Below are 16,799 nucleotides of genomic sequence, written 5' to 3' on the forward strand. Positions count from 1 at the left end.
CCGTGTTGCTTGCCATGTGAATCCCCAGTCTAATCTCACTCTCCTGCTCACTCCTCGGGCTCAATTTTCCCAGCCGCGATGGTGGGCCTGGAGGTAGGGGGTGGCAGGAAAATAGGGAGCCTCATCGGGACGGATCCCGGAAGCATTCTCGTGGCCAGGGAAATTTCTTAGCAGCAGCCTGGGAAGTGAATCAGCTGCCCACTCCATGGAGAAGGGCAGACAATTTTCACATTTAAAGTCCAATTGGGGGTGATTTGGAGGGTTCGTCAGCATTTTCCCAACAGTGAAGTGGCACCCTGCCCCACGTGAAGGCCATCAGTTCCAAGGAGGTGACCTCCCTACAGGAGTCCGGGGAGGGGGGGTGGGGGCGCCATTGCCCTAAGAGGGGTTCTCCAGCAGCAAAGCCCACACTCACAACTCAAACATTTTCTCTGAAGGTGTTTCCCCTCTGCTGCAAGGGGCCTACTGGGTACACCCATCTGAATGTTTTATTTACTTGTACACCTCCGAGGGCACCAACCTGCCTCAGCAGCACCACTTCTCCCAGTGGGGCTGCTGAGGCTCCAGAGCTGCTGCCCCTCTGACTGGGCCTGTCGCACCGAGAGCCAGAATAGGAAGGCGAGCATGGAGGCAGCCCCATTGAGAGGTCACATCCGGGAAGATTGCAACGCCAGTCTTGCTGCCAGCAAGTGCAGGCTTGGAACCCCACTTGGTCCCAACAAGTGGGTTCCCAAAGCCCATGGGAAAATCGAGCTCCTCATACCACTTAATAGCACCCCTAATCTAAACCCACTCTCCTGCTCATTCCGTGTATCTTTGAATATCCCACCCAGTCTAATCTCACTCTCCTGCTCACTCCGTGTATCCTCAAATATCCCACCCAGTTCAAGAAGGGTAGTCGGGATAAACCATGTAATTAAAGGCCAGTCAGGCTAACATCAGTGGTAGGGAAACTATTCTGAGGGACAGGATTAATCTCTACGGCTTTGTCAGGGGGGTGGGGGGGGGGGTATCCTATCTAACAAACATGATTGAATTTTTCGAGGAGGTGACAAGATGTGTAGATGAGGATAAAAAAGCTGATGTAGTCTGCATGGACTTCAATAAGGCTTTTGATAAGGTCCTGCATGGGAGATTGGTTAAGAAGGTAAGAGCTCATGGGATCCAGGGCAATTTGGCAAACTGGATCCAAAATTGGCTTAGTGGCAGGAGGCAGAGGGTGATGGTCGAGGGCTGTTTTTGCGATTGGAAGCCTGTGACCAGTGGCGTACCACAGGGATCGGTGCTGGGACCCTTACTGTTTGTGGTGGACATTAATAATTTAGATGTGAATATCGGATAAGTAATGATAAGTAAGTCTGCAGATGACACGTAAACTGGTGGTGTCGTAAATAGTGAGCAGGAAAGCCTTAGATTACAGGGCGATATAGCTGGGCTGGTAAGATGGGCAGAGCTGTGGCAAATGGAATTTAATCCTGAGAAATGTGAGGTGATGCATTTTGGGAGGACTAACAAGGCAAGGGAATATATAATGGATGGCAGGACCCTAGGAAGTACAGACGGTCAGAGGGATCTTTGTGTACTTGTCCATAGATCACTGAAGGCAGCAGCACAGGTAGCTAAGGTGGTTAGGAAGGCATATGGGATACTTGCCTTTATTAGCCGAGGCATAGAATATAAAAGCAGGGAGGTTATGATGGAGCTGTATAAAATGCTAGTTAGGCCACAGCTGGAGTACTGTGTACAGTTCTGGGCACCACACTATAGGAAGGATGTGATTGCACTGGAGAGGGTGCAGTGGAGATTCACCAGGATGTTGCTTGGGCTGGAGCATTTCAGCTATGAAGAGAGACTGGATAGGCTGGGGTTGTTTTCCTTAGAGCAGAGAAAGCTGAGGGGGGTCCTAATTAGATTAGATTAGATTAGAGATACAGCACTGAAACAGGCCCTTCGGCCCACCGAGTCTGTGCCGAACATCAACCACCCATTTATACTAATCCTATACTAATCCCATATTCCTACCAAACATCCCCACCTGTCCCTATATTTCCCTACCACCTACCTATACTAGTGACAATTTATAATGGCCAATTTACCTATCAACCTGCAAGTCTTTTGGCTTGTGGGAGGAAACCGGAGCACCCGGAGAAAACCCACGCAGACACAGGGAGAACTTGCAAACTCCACACAGGCAGTACCCGGAATCGAACCCGGGTCCCTGGAGCTGTGAGGCTGCAGTGCTAACCACTGCGCCACTGTGCCGCCCTTGAGGTATAATTGAGGTATACAAAGTTATGAGGGGCATAGATAGAGTAGATAGGAAGAAACTTTTTCCGTTAGTGGAGGGATCAATAACCAGGGGGCATAGTTTTAACGTAAGGGGCAGGAGGTTTAGAGGGGATTTGAGAAAAAATTTCTTCACCCAGAGGGTGGTTGGAATCTGGAACACACTGCCTGAAGAGGTGGTAGAGGCAGGAACCCTCACAACATTTAAGAAATATTTAGATGAGCACTTGAAATGCCATAGCATACAAGGCTACGGGCCAAGTGCAGGAAAATGGGATTAGAATAGATAGGTGCATGATGGCTGGCACGGACATGATGGGCCGAAGGGCCTGTTTCTGTGCTGTATAACTCTATGACTCTATGACTTTATGACTCTAATCCCACTCTCCTGCTCACTCCTTATGCTCTTTTATATCCACCTTCTGCTCTATCTCCATTCCCTGTAAAATTTCTCTTGTTCAAGTTTATCTCTGTTCCCTTTGATACAATTGATTGTTTTGTTTGAACATTTATTTGTGGTAGAAAATTCCACATTCTACCCAGGGATAGGCATCAACATGTTGCACCATGGACATTTGACAAAGTTGTTGACTCAGTCACAGACATGGGGATGATTAATCTGCATATTCAGTGTATAGCCAATCGAATGCCATCAAAATACATTCTGATTTAAACCACATTTCTCCCTATAAATAAAGTAGCTCAGCATACAAAAATCAATGGAGAGCAGCACAACTGTATTAGCTAGCTAGCAAGCAAAATAGTAGGCAGTGCTAATGCGAATGACTTTTGTTGACAGAATTGTGTTGTGTTAGCATGTTGCTAGCCAACTAAACCAGTGGTGTCCAACCTTTTCACATGAGGGGCCACATTATAATTTTTGTCCGATACAGGGGCTGGTGAGCAAATTTCGGAAAGATAGCGGCGTTAGAAATTTATCTTAATATCAATGAAAACAACAAAAAATATGCATTTTTGTGAACAAATTTTAAATGGGAAGACTCATTTATTAACTTACTTTCTGTTCCTATGTTGAACACTGATTTAGTGAGATACCTAGCATTGTTTTTGCTTGCTCAAGTATTCAATGTCTGCCCAAACAGTTGATCTAGCGATGTAGGGTATTCCAGATAGATGTCCATCTGTTAGGAGTGATCTTGATCTCTTTCTGTCCCTTTTCTCTCTCTCTCCCCTCTCTGTGTCTATCTTTCTCCCCTCGCTTTCTCTCCCTCGTGCTCTCTATCTCTCTCCCCCTCTCTCTCTTCTCTCTCTCTGTCTATCTCTCCCCCTACTCTTCTCTCTGTGTCTACCTCTCTCCCCCGCCCCTCTCTTTCCCTCTGCTCCCAGGCCAGTGCTGCCTGACTCTCTCTCTCTCTCTGTGCTCCCTCAGCATTGCTCCACCCTACACCTCTGGCTATGTGCTGACCCACTTCCTGCTCTCCCCTTGGCCTCTCTTGCTCTCCCCCACAGGAGTATTTCCCACTCACTCTCTGAACCAGCCGTAAACAGCAGGGGTGGCCAATCCCAGCATGCACTGCGAACCGTCAATCAGCGCTAACCCAGTCCGCTGTCCGTCACAGACAGTGACCAATCACAGACCGGTGTTTGCCACTTATCAGACGGAGGGCACGCCTATGCCCTTCACCTGATGCACACTTCAGTAGGAGAGACATCAAAGTCAAGCTACACCCCTCCTCCAAATAGGTATTGGCCAATACCAAGCCATGGGCAGCCCGCTTTCAGTCACACAAGATTGGCAGGCTGGATTCAAACTTTTGGTGGGCTGGATTGAAACTTTTGTGGGAAGGATTGAAACTTTTGTGGGGAGGATTGAAATTTTTGGTGGGCTGAATTGAAACTTTTGGTGGGTTGAATTGAAACTATTGGTGGGTTGAATTGAAACTTTTGGTGGGTTGAATTGAAACTTTTGGTGGGCTGGATTGAAACTTTTGTGGGGTGGATTGAAACTTTTGTGGGGTGGATTGAAACTTTTGGTGGGCTGGATTGAAACTTTTGGTGGGCTGAATTGAAACTATTGGTGGGTTGAATTGAAACTTTTGGAGGGCTGGATTGAAACTTTTGGTGGGCTGGATTGAAACTTTTGGTGGGGAGGATTGAAACTTTTGTGGGGAGGATTGAAACTTTTGGTGGGCTGAATTGAAACTTTTGGTGGGTTGAATTGAAACTATTGGTGGGTTGAATTGAAACTTTTGGTGGGCTGAATTGAAACTTTTGGAGGGCTGGATTGAAACTTTTGGTGGGCTGGATTGAAACTTTTGTGGGGAGGATTGAAACTTTTGTGGGAGGATTGAAACTTTTGGAGGGCTGGATTGAAACTTTTGGTGGGCTGGATTGAAACTTTTGTGGGGAGGATTGAAACTTTTATGGGAGGATTGAAACTTTTGGTGGGCTGAATTTAAACTTTTATGGGGAGGATTGAAACTTCTGGTGGGCTGGATTGAAACTTGTGGTGGGCTGGATTGAAACTTTTGTGGGGTGGATTGAAACTTTTGGTGGGCTGAATTGAAACTTTTGGTGGGCTGAATTGAAACTTTTGGTGGGCTGGATTGAAACTTTTGTGGGGAGGATTGAAACTTTTGTGGGTGGATTGAAACTTTTGGTGGGCTGGATTGAAACTCTTGGTGGGTTGAATTGAAACTTTTGGTGGGCTGGATTGAAACTTTTGAGGGGAGGATTGAAACTTTTGTGGGGAGGATTGAAACTTTTGTGGGAGGATTGAAACTTCTGGTGGGCTGGATTGAAACTTTTGTGGGGAGGATTGAAACTTTTGTGGGAGGATTGAAACTTTTGGTGGGCTGGATTGAAACTCTTGGTGGGTTGAATTGAAACTTTTGGTGGGCTGGATTGAAACTTTTGTGGGGAGGATTGAAACTTCTGGTGGGCTGGATTGAAACTTTTTTGGGGAGGATTGAAACTTTTGTGGGGAGGATTGAAACTTTTGTGGGAGGATTGAAACTTCTGGTGGGCTGGATTGAAACTTTTGTGGGGTGGATTGAAACTTTTGTGGGAGGATTGAAACTTTTGGTGGGCTGGATTGAAACTTTTGGTGGGCTGGATTGAAACTTCTGGTGGGCTGGATTGAAACTTTTGGTGGGCTGGATTGAAACTCTTGGTGGGTTGAATTGAAACTTTTGGTGGGCCGAATTTAAACTTTTATGGGGAGGAGTGAAACTTCTGGTGGGGAGGATTGAAACTTTTGTGGAGGGGATTGAAACTTTTGGTGGGCTGGATTGAAACTTTTGGTGGGCTGGATTGAAACTTTTGTGGGGTGGATTGAAACTTTTGTGGGAGGATTGAAACTTTTGGTGGGCTGGATTGAAACTCTTGGTGGGTTGAATTGAAACTTTTGGTGGGCCGAATTTAAACTTTTATGGGGAGGATTGAAACTTCTGGTGGGCTGGATTGAAACTTTTGGTGGGCTGGATTGAAACTTTTGGTGGGCTGAATTGAAACTTTTGGTGGGCCGAATTTAAACTTTTATGGGGAGGATTGAAACTTCTGGTGGGGAGGATTGAAACTTCTGGTGGGGAGGATTGAAACTTCTGGTGGGGAGGATTGAAACTTTTGTGGAGGGGATTGAAACTTTTGGTGGGTTGAATTGAAACTATTGGTGGGCTGAAGAGACCAACCCTGGTTCAATGAAAATTGCAGGAGGGCATGCCAGGAGCAGCACCAGGCATACCTCAAAATGAGGTGTCAACCTGGTGAAGCTACAACACAGGACTATCTGCATGCCAAACTGCATAAGCAGCATGCGATAGACACAGCTAAGCGATCCCATAACCAACGGATCAGATCTAAGCTCTGCAGTCCTGCCACATCCAGCCGTGAATGGTGGTGGACAATGAAACAACTAACTGGAGGAGGTGGCTCCACAAATATCCCCATCCTCAATGACGGGGGAGCCCAGCACATCAGTGCGAAAGATAAGGCAGAAGCATTTGCAACAATCTTCAGCCAGAAGTGCCGAGTTGATGACCCATTTCGGCCTCCTCCTGAAGTCCCCAGCATTACAGATGCCAGACTTCAGCCAATTCGATTCACTCTGCGTGATATCAAGAAATGACTGAAGGCACTGGATACTGAAAAAGCTATGGGCCCTGACAATATTCCAGCAATAGCACTGAAGAACTGTGCTCCAGAACATGCCGCGCCCCTAGCCAAGTTGTTCCAGTACAGCTACAACACTGGCATCTACCCTGCAATGTGGAACATTGCCCAGGTATGTCCTGTACACAAAAAGCAGGACAATTCCAACTGGCCAATTACCACCCCATTAGTCTACTCTCAATCATCAGTAAAGTGATGGAAGGTGTCATCAACACTGCCATCAAGCAGCACTTGTTTAGCAATAACCTGCTCAGTGACGCTCAGTTTGGGTTCCACCAAGGCCACTCAGCTCCTGACCTCATTACAGCCTTGGTTCAAACATGGACAAAAGAGCAGAACTCAAGAGGTGAGGTGAGAGTGACTGCCCTTGACATCAAGGCAGCATTTGACTGAGTATGGCATCAAGGAGCCCTAGCAAAACTGAGGTCAATGGGAATCAGGGGAAAACCCTCCGCTGGCTGGAGTCATACCTAGCGCAAAGGAAGATGGTTGTGGTTGTTGGAGGTCAATCATCTGAGCTTCAGGCCATCACTGCAGGAGTTCCTCAGGGTAGTGCCTAGGCCCAACCATCTTCAGCTGCTTCATCAATGACCTACCTTCAATCATAAGGTCAGAAGTGGGGATGTTCGCTGATGATTGCACAATGTTCAGCACCATCCGTGTCTCCTCAGATACTGAAACAGCCCGTGTAGAAATGCAGCAAGACCTGGCCACACAAGTGCCAGGCAATGACCATCTCCAACAAGAGAGAATCTAATCATCTCCCCTTGACATTCAACGGCATTATTATTGCTGAATCCCCCACTATCAACATCCTAGGGGCTACCATTGACCAGCAACTGAACTGGAGTAGCCATATAGATACCATGGCTACAAGAGCAGGTCAGAGGCTAGGAATCCTGAGGCGAGTAACTCACCTCCTGACTCCACAAAGCCTGTCCACCATCTACAAGGCACAAGTCAGGAGTGTGATGGAATACTCTCCACTTGTCTGGATGGGTGCAGCTCCAACAACACTCAAGAAGCTCGACACCATCCAGGACAAAGCAGCCCACTTGATTGGCACCCCATCTACAAACATTCACTCCCTCCACCACCGATGCACAGTGGCAGCAGTGTGTACCATCTACAAGATGCACTGCAGCAATGCACCAAAGGTCCTTAGACAGCACCTTCCAAACCCGTGGCCTCTACCAATTAGAAGGACAAGGGCAGCAAATGCATGGGAACACCACCACCTGCAGGTTCCCCTCCAAGTCACACACCATCCTGACCTGGAACTATATCGCTGTTCCTTCACTGTCGCTGGGTCAAAATCCTGGAACTCCCTAGCTATGAGGAGAGGTTGGATAAACTCGGATTGTTTTCACTGGAACGACGGAGGTGGAGGGGCAACATGATAGAGGTTTACAAAGTTATAAGCAGCATGGACAGAGTGGATAGTCAGAAGTTTTTTCCCAGGTTGGAAGAGTCAGTTACTAGGGGACATAGGTTTAAGGTGAGAGGGGGCAAAGTTTAGAGGTGATGTGCGAGGCAAGTTCTTTACACAGAGGGTGGTGAATGCCTGGAACCTGCTGCCAGGGGAGGTGGTGGAAGCAGGTACGATAGCGACGTTTAAGAGACATCTTGACAAATACATGAATAGGATGGGAATAGAGGGATATGGTCCCCGGAAGTGCAGAAGGTTTTAGTTTAGACAGGCATCAAGATCGGCGCAGGCTTGGAGGGCCGAATGGCCTGTTCCTGTGCTGTACTGTTCTTTGTTCTTTTGTTCCAACAGCACTGTGGGTATACTCACCCCAAATGGACTGCAGCGGTTCAAGAAGGCAGCTCACCACCACCTTCTCAAGGGCAATTAGGGATGGGCAATAAATGCTGGCCTAGCCAGCGACGCCCACATCCCTGAATGAATAAAAAAAAAAATTTAAACTTTTGGTGGGCTGGATGAAACTTTTGGTGGGCTGGATTGAAACTTTTGGTGGGCTGGATGAAACTTTTGGTGGGCTGGATTGAAACTTTTGGTGGGCTGGATGAAATTTTGGTGGGCTGGATTGAAACTTTTGGTGGGTTGAATTGAAACTTTTGGTGGGCTGAATTGAAAACTTTGGCAGGCCGGTTTCTGGTCTGTGGGCAGTATGTTGGACAACCACGTTCAAGGGCCTAGCCCGATGCTCCGATACATTGGTGGTCATCTTCCAAGATTCTATAGACTCTGGAACAGTTCCTACAGATTGGAGGGGAGCTAATGTAACCCCACTATTTAAAAGGGAGGTAGAGAGAAAGCAGGGAATTATAGACCAGTCAGCCTGACATCGGTAGTGGAGAAAATTCTAGAGTTCATTATAAAAGATTTTATAGCAGAGCACTTGGAGAACAGTGGTCGAATCGGGCAGAGTCAGCATGGATTTATGAAAGGGAAATCATGCTTGACAAATCGACTAGAATTCTTCGAGGATGTAACTAATAGAGTTGATGAGGGGGAGCCAGTGGATGTGGTTTATTTGGACTTTCAGAAGGCTTTCAACAAAGTCCCACATAAGAGATTAGCGTGTAAAATTAAAGCGCATGGGTTTGCGGATAGTGTATTGCGATGGATAGAAAATTGGTTGGTGGACAGGAAACAAAGAGTAGGGATAAATGGGTCTTTTTCCGAATGGCAGGCAGTGACTAGTGGGGTACCGCAGGGATTGGTGCTAGGACCCCAGCTATTCACAATATATATGAATGATTTAGATGAGGGAACTAAATGTAATATCTCCAAATTTGTATATGACACAAAACTGGGTGGGAGGGTGAGTTGTGAGGAGGATGCAGAGAGGCTTCAGGGTGATTTGGACAAGTTGAGTGAGTGGGCTAATGCCTGGCAGATGCAGTATAATGTGAATAAATGTGAGATTATCCACTTTGGTAGCAAAGACGGGAAGGCAGATTATTATCTGAACGGCTATAAACTGAGAGAGGGGAATATGCAGCGAGACCTGGGTGTTAGATTAGATTAGATTAGATTAGAGATACAGCACTGAAACAGGCCCTTCGGCCCACCGAGTCTGTGCCGACCATCAACCACCCATTTATACTAATCCTACACTAATCCCATATTCCTACCAAACATCCCCACCTGTCCCTATATTTCCCTACCACCTACCTATACTAGTGACAATTTATAATGGTCAATTTACCTACCAACCTGCAAGTCTTTTGGCTTGTGGGAGGAAACCGGAGCACCCGGAGAAAACCCACGCAGACACAGGGAGAACTTGCAAACTCCACACAGGCAGTACCCAGAATCGAACCCGGGTCCCTGGAGCTGTGAGGCTGCAGTGCTAACCACTGCGCCACTGTGCCACCCCATACCAGTTGCTGAAGGTAAGCATGGAGGTACAACAGGTGGGAAAAAGGGCAAATGGTATGTTGGCCTTCATAGCGAGAGGATTCAAGTACAGAAGCAGGGATGTCTTGCTGCAATTATGCAGGGCCTTGGTAAGGCCACACCTGGAATATTGTGTGCAGTTTTGGTTTCTTTGTCTGAGGAAGGATGTTCTTGCTATAGAGGGAGTGCAGCGAAGGTTTACCAGAATGGTTCCAGGGATGAGGGATATTAGCTACAAGGTTAGGTTGGAGAAGTTGAGGTTGTTCTCTTTCGAGCAAAGTAAATTGAGGGGTGATGTAACAGAGGTGTACAAGATTATGACAGGTTTGGATGGGGGAGACAAATAAAAACTGTTTCCATTAGTTGATGGTACAAAGACTGGGAGGCACAGATTTAAAGTTTACGAGCATGGTGTCGGGAATTGGTGACATCAGTTCTGAGGAAACACTGGAGGAGTTGGGATTATTCTCCTTGGAGCTGAGAGGTTTAAAGGGAAATTTAATAGAAGTATTCAAATTATGAGTAGATAGGGAGAAACAGGATGGGCAAGACAGATTTTTAAAAATTTGCAAATTACAAATGAGGAGAAATGTTTTTGCTTGGTGTGTTTTTATGATCTGGAATGTGTTGTCTGAAAGGGCGGTGGAAGCAGTTTCAACAGTAACTTTCAAAAAGGAATTGGATAAATATTTGTGAAGAAGACATGTGCAGGATTTAAGTGGACACAGTGTTTAAGGGTGCGGGGGGGGGGGTTGATATTAATGTTCAGTGTCTGTCCTCAGTCTCAGTTTTTGGGCGGATATTAAAGAGCTAAATATCTTCATCAACCTACATCTATTTGTAAAGAGATGAAGACTGTTAAATGACATGCTGAGATTTTTTTTGAGTCAATTCAATTAATTCCTTCACAATGAATACATATTAATTTGTGTTTTCAGTGAGTTATAATTAGCAGAGAACATATCAGTATTGAAAGAAACATCATTAAATTTAAAAGATCGTTTTCAGACAGCGAACAGGCACCTTTCAGAGAGAGCCATAACACTCTGATGGAAATGTTTACATATCAGCACAGCTTCATTCCGGATTTCCTGTGACATTTCAACATCATCCAGGAAGTGATTCGCCACTTTCTCCAACGCGTCTTCAGGCCAAGCCTAAAACATAGAGATAAGAGAAAGAATTGAGTGACATGAGAATACAGTCAAAGCAAAATCTATCAGCACAGAGTGATACACTGATAGAGACAGATTCAGTGTGAGCATGAGATAGAGACAGGCTCAGTGAGAGAGAGTGATAGAGACAGGACCAGTGAGAGAGAGTGATAGAGACAGGTTCAGTGTGAGACAGTGACAGAGACAGGTTCAGTCTGAGAGAGTGACAGAGACAGGCTCAGTGAGAGAGAGTGATAGAGACAGGACCAGTGAGAGAGAGTGATAGAGACAGGCTCAGTGAGAGAGAGTGATAGAGACAGGCTCAGTGAGAGAGAGTGATAGAGACAGGACCAGTGAGAGAGAGTGACAGAGACAGGTTCAGTCTGAGAGAGTGACAGAGACAGGCTCAGTGTGAGAGAGTGTGAGAGACAGGTTCAGTGTGAGAGAGTGATAGAGACAGGCTCAGTGTGGGAGAGTGATAGAGACAGGCTCAGTGTGAGAGAGTGTGAGAGACAGGTTCAGTGTGAGAGAGTGATAGAGACAGGCTCAGTGTGGGAGAGTGATAGAGACAGGCTCAGTGTGAGCATGAGATAGAGACAGGACCAGTGAGAGAGAGTGATAGAGACAGGCTCAGTGAGAGAGAGTGATAGAGACAGGACCAGTGAGAGAGAGTGACAGAGACAGGTTCAGTCTGAGAGAGTGATAGAGACAGGCTCAGTGTGAGAGAGTGTGAGAGACAGGCTCAGTGTGAGAGAGTGTGAGAGACAGGTTCAGTGTGAGAGAGTGATAGAGACAGGCTCAGTGTGGGAGAGTGATAGAGACAGGCTCAGTGTGAGAGAGTGTCAGAGACAGGTTCAGTGTGAGAGAGTGTCAGAGACAGGGTCAGTGTGAGAGAGTGTCAGAGACAGGCTCAGTGTGAGAGAGTGATAGAGACAGGGTCAGTGTGAATGAGTGTCAGAGACAGGTTCAGTGTGAATGAGTGACAGAGACAGGTTCAGTGTGAATGAGTGACAGAGACAGGCTCAGTGTGAGAGAGTGATAGAGACAGGCTCAGTGTGTGAGAGTGTCAGAGACAGGGTCAGTGTGAGAGAGTGTCAGAGACAGGTTCAGTGTGAATGAGTGACAGAGACAGGCTCAGTGTGAGAGAGTGATAGAGACAGGCTCAGTGTGAGAGAGTGTCAGAGACAGGGTCAGTGTGAGAGAGTGTCAGAGACAGGCTCAGTGTGAATGAGTGACAGAGACAGGCTCAGTGTGAGAGAGTGTCAGAGACAGGGTCAGTGTGAGAGAGTGTGAGAGACAGGTTCAGTGTGAGAGAGTGATAGAGACAGGCTCAGTGTGAGAGAGTGATAGAGACAGGGTCAGTGTGAGAGAGTGTCAGAGACAGGTTCAGTGTGAGAGAGTGTCAGAGACAGGGTCAGTGTGAGAGAGTGTGAGAGACAGGTTCAGTGTGAGAGAGTGATAGAGACAGGCTCAGTGTGAGAGAGTGATAGAGACAGGGTCAGTGTGAGAGAGTGTCAGAGACAGGCTCAGTGTGAGAGAGTGTCAGAGACAGGTTCAGTGTGAGAGAGTGTCAGAGACAGGCTCAGTGTGAGAGAGTGTCAGAGACAGGTTCAGTGTGAATGAGTGACAGAGACAGGCTCAGTGTGAGAGAGTGATAGAGACAGGTTCAGTGTGAGAGAGTGTCAGAGACAGGCTCAGTGTGAGAGAGTGATAGAGACAGGGTCAGTGTGAGAGAGTGTCAGAGACAGGCTCAGTGTGAGAGAGTGATAGAGACAGGCTCAGTGTGAGAGAGTGATAGAGACAGGTTCAGTGTGAGAGAGTGACAGAGACAGGCTCAGTGTGAGAGAGTGACAGAGACAGGTTCAGTGTGAGAGAGTGTCAGAGACAGGTTCAGTGTGAATGAGTGACAGAGACAGGCTCAGTGTGAGAGAGTGATAGAGACAGGCTCAGTGTGAGAGAGTGTCAGAGACAGGGTCAGTGTGAGAGAGTGTCAGAGACAGGCTCAGTGTGAATGAGTGACAGAGACAGGCTCAGTGTGAGAGAGTGATAGAGACAGGGTCAGTGTGAGAGAGTGTCAGAGACAGGTTCAGTGTGAGAGAGTGTCAGAGACAGGGTCAGTGTGAGAGAGTGTGAGAGACAGGTTCAGTGTGAGAGAGTGATAGAGACAGGCTCAGTGTGAGAGAGTGATAGAGACAGGGTCAGTGTGAGAGAGTGTCAGAGACAGGCTCAGTGTGAGAGAGTGTCAGAGACAGGTTCAGTGTGAGAGAGTGTCAGAGACAGGCTCAGTGTGAGAGAGTGTCAGAGACAGGTTCAGTGTGAATGAGTGACAGAGACAGGCTCAGTGTGAGAGAGTGATAGAGACAGGTTCAGTGTGAGAGAGTGTCAGAGACAGGCTCAGTGTGAGAGAGTGATAGAGACAGGGTCAGTGTGAGAGAGTGTCAGAGACAGGCTCAGTGTGAGAGAGTGATAGAGACAGGCTCAGTGTGAGAGAGTGATAGAGACAGGTTCAGTGTGAGAGAGTGACAGAGACAGGCTCAGTGTGAGAGAGTGACAGAGACAGGTTCAGTGTGAGAGAGTGTCAGAGACAGGCTCAGTGTGAGAGAGTGTCAGAGACAGGTTCAGTGTGAGAGAGTGTCAGAGACAGGCTCAGTGTGAGAGTGTCAGAGACAGGCTCAGTGTGTGAGTGTGATAGAGACAGGCTCAGTGTGAGAGAGTGACAGAGACAGGGTCAGTGTGAGAGAGTGATAGAGACAGGCTCAGTGTGAGAGAGTGATAGAGACAGGTTCAGTGTGAGAGAGTGACAGAGACAGGCTCAGTGTGAGAGTGACAGAGACAGGCTCAGTGTGTGAGTGTGATAGAGACAGGCTCAGTGTGAGAGAGTGTCAGAGACAGGGTCAGTGTGAGAGAGTGACAGAGACAGGCTCAGTGTGAGAGAGTGACAGAGACAGGTTCAGTGTGAGAGTGTGATAGAGACAGGGTCAGTGTAAGGCACAGAAAAAATGGTCCCTTCGTGCTAAATTTACTAGAATAGTAATCCAGAGGCCTGGACTAATGATCAGAGGCATGATTTCAAATCCCACCATGGCAGCCAGGGGAATTTAACTTCCATTCATCAATCAACCTGGAATTATAAAGCTGGTCTCATTATTAATGACCATGAAACAACTAGATTGCTGTAAAAACCCATTTTGTTCACTAACTACCTAATCTGGCCTACATGAGACTCCAAGCCCATTGCCATGTGGTTGACTCATAACTGCCCTCGGAAATGATCTATCAAGCCACTCAGTTGTAACAAATCATTGCGGAAAATTTGAAGAACAATAAGACTTAAGGACCACCCATCAGCGACAAAGGTGCACAGTGCCCAGCCAAGCCTGCACGGTCCGCACTAACATCTGGGGACGTATACCAGAAATGGGAGAGCTGTCCCACAGACTAGTCAAGCAACAGGCTGACATAATCATACTCACGGAATCATACCTTACATCCAACATCGTAGACACCTCCATCACCATCCCCGTGAGTCAGGACAGATCCACCAGAGGTGGTGGCACAGTGGTATACAGTCAGGAGGCAGTTGCCCTGGGAATCCTCAACATTGTCTCAAGACCCCATGAAGTCTCATGGCATCATGTTGAACATGGGCAAGGAAATCTTCTGCAGATTACCACCTACCGCCATCCCCCTCAGCTGATGAATCAGTACTTCTCCATGTTGAGCATCATCTTGGAAGAAGCAGTGAGGGTAGTGAGGGTGGCAAGGGCTCTGGGTGGGGATCATCAATGTTCATCACCAAGTGTGGCTCAGTAGCACCACTACTGACCGAGCTGGTGGATTCCTGATGGACATATCTACCAGACTAGGCCTGCGGCCGGTGGTGAGTGAACCAACAAGAGGGAGAAACCTGCTAGACCTCTTCCTCAACAAACCTGGGTTCAATAAGGAGTGTAGGACAGCATGCCAGGAGCAGCACCAGGCATTCCTAAAAATGAGGTGTCAACCTGGTGAAGCTGATGAATGTGAGAAATTGTCTCCACGCCCACCTCCAAACCTGCCTCCGCCTCCCAGGCAAAATCCAGCCCAGAGTCTGAGTGTGACATCGGTTCAGTGTGAGACAGTACAGTCCAGATTTTTCTCCCCACACTGAAGTGGATTGTTGAGGGATTTCTGCCAGCTGGCGTTGTCATTGACCCATTCTTCTGGGGGAGGACCAATTGCCTATGCAGGGTGGGCATCCATTGGCATCTCTGCTCCGCAGCGGAAACCCACCTCTGGGAGGAAGAGTGTCATGGGAAGCATGCTGCATCATTTCAACTGGGCAAGGGCAATGTTAATGAGGGCAGGATCCGCCTGAATAAACCTGAATGGATTGTAGAAAGAGCTTTGAATGAGACTGGCATGAATGGTTGAGCCACTTGCAAGGTGTGAGGGACAGAGAGACAGTCATTCATAACCTCTCAGGCAGTCCTCCTGCCACTGCCTCCCCATTTTCCTGTAGTTCCAAGATGACAAGGAAGTTTGGTTTGAGTGCTGAGTCTGTTTTCCCTGTTACATGTGATGGAAAAGGCAATGGGAAAGCAGCTGATAGCATGTCAGTGTTGGGGGTGGGAAGGGAAGGAAAACAGTTAGTGTTAGTGAAGGGGTTTGGTACCAAGCCTGCCCAATCCTATTTCCCTCTGTATTCCCCACAGGTCAACCTGAAAAGGTCAAATTCCTAGAGTGAAATCCAAGCTGGCATTATAAAGACACCAAATTCATGAATACATTGGTTTACAAAATTGTTTCCTCATTTGAGCTTTCGAGTTAATCACACATCTAGAAAGGTTTTAATTAATTACACAGCCTAGCTACAAAAAGGTGTCATTATACAATTTGCAGCTGACTAATTCTAATTCTTTAATGGATAAACTCTCACATTTTGTGTTGTGATGACACAGATGGGTTTATTGAAAAACACTCCTCTGATGTTATATTTCCAGCCAGCACAAATCAACAGGGTGCTGAAACAAAACAACTGATTGAGCAGTATTCTATTAGTTCTGTTTTGAGGCTTCAAGTAATGTAATGACAACATATCACAATTTGTTTCCAGAGGATTCCTTGATGCAGGAAGAGTAACAATAACTCGAAATGAATTAGCACTTGTTGACAAATTTATCAACTCACCTCCCAGTTGATAAACGTGATGAATGTAAATCGACATAGATTGACTATTGCACTGAAGTTGACAACCTAATCGTTTTTAATACCTTAGGAAGGAACATTAGGAAAGGATGAGGCCATTCAGCCCCTCATGCAGGTCTGCAATTCAATTGTCTGATATATACCTCAGCTCCATTTAACAGTCTTAGCTCCATTATCCCCTTATACCCTTACTCAGCACAATTCTATTGGTCACAGTCTTGAAAGCTCCAATACACAAAACAGCTATCGCGGTTAGGTATAAGAAAAATGTTAGCCATTTATTCAGCTACTAAAGCTCAGTTATACACTCCTCTAAATCCTTTAGTAAAGAACAGTAAAAAATACACCAACAGAAAGCTTTCAGATAATAGCTGTTGTCTGTTGTTCATTTCTGTTTGTGCCTATTTGGGCTGAGTTACCTGAAACCAGTCAATGGTGCAGCAGTTAATCAGAGCTGGGAACTGGCGCAGACGGTTGCGAAATGCTTCTCCTATGGGGCTAAATGCCAGCATCAAATGCAGGTTCTGCTGAATTCTTTCGGTAAATTTGCTGTAGGTGTTGAAGGGGTTAATGTCAAGCTTTGCTTTCCCTGCTGGTGCAAGCTGATTCATCTGGTAGTGAAAGAAAGTCATTGTCAAAAAAAAAACAAGAGATACCGGTGTATGCAATGT

The 16,799-nt window shown here is 46.8% G+C and overlaps 1 protein-coding gene across 1 annotated transcript in view; it reads right to left on the reverse strand.

Annotated features, from left to right (window-relative positions):
• LOC137384869 (dynein axonemal heavy chain 3-like) overlaps positions 1 to 16,799 on the reverse strand; it is a 613,990-nt gene that overhangs the window by 176,287 nt on the left and 420,904 nt on the right. The window contains exons 42-43 of the mRNA XM_068059481.1: positions 16,548 to 16,739; positions 10,811 to 10,944 (exon numbers count right to left, since the gene is read on the reverse strand). Coding sequence (XP_067915582.1) covers positions 10,811 to 10,944; positions 16,548 to 16,739 — 326 coding nt within the window. The remainder of the gene's footprint in view (positions 1 to 10,810; positions 10,945 to 16,547; positions 16,740 to 16,799) is intronic.

Source organism: Heterodontus francisci, chromosome 27 (genome assembly GCF_036365525.1).
Source record: "Heterodontus francisci isolate sHetFra1 chromosome 27, sHetFra1.hap1, whole genome shotgun sequence".
NCBI lineage: Eukaryota > Metazoa > Chordata > Chondrichthyes > Heterodontiformes > Heterodontidae > Heterodontus > Heterodontus francisci.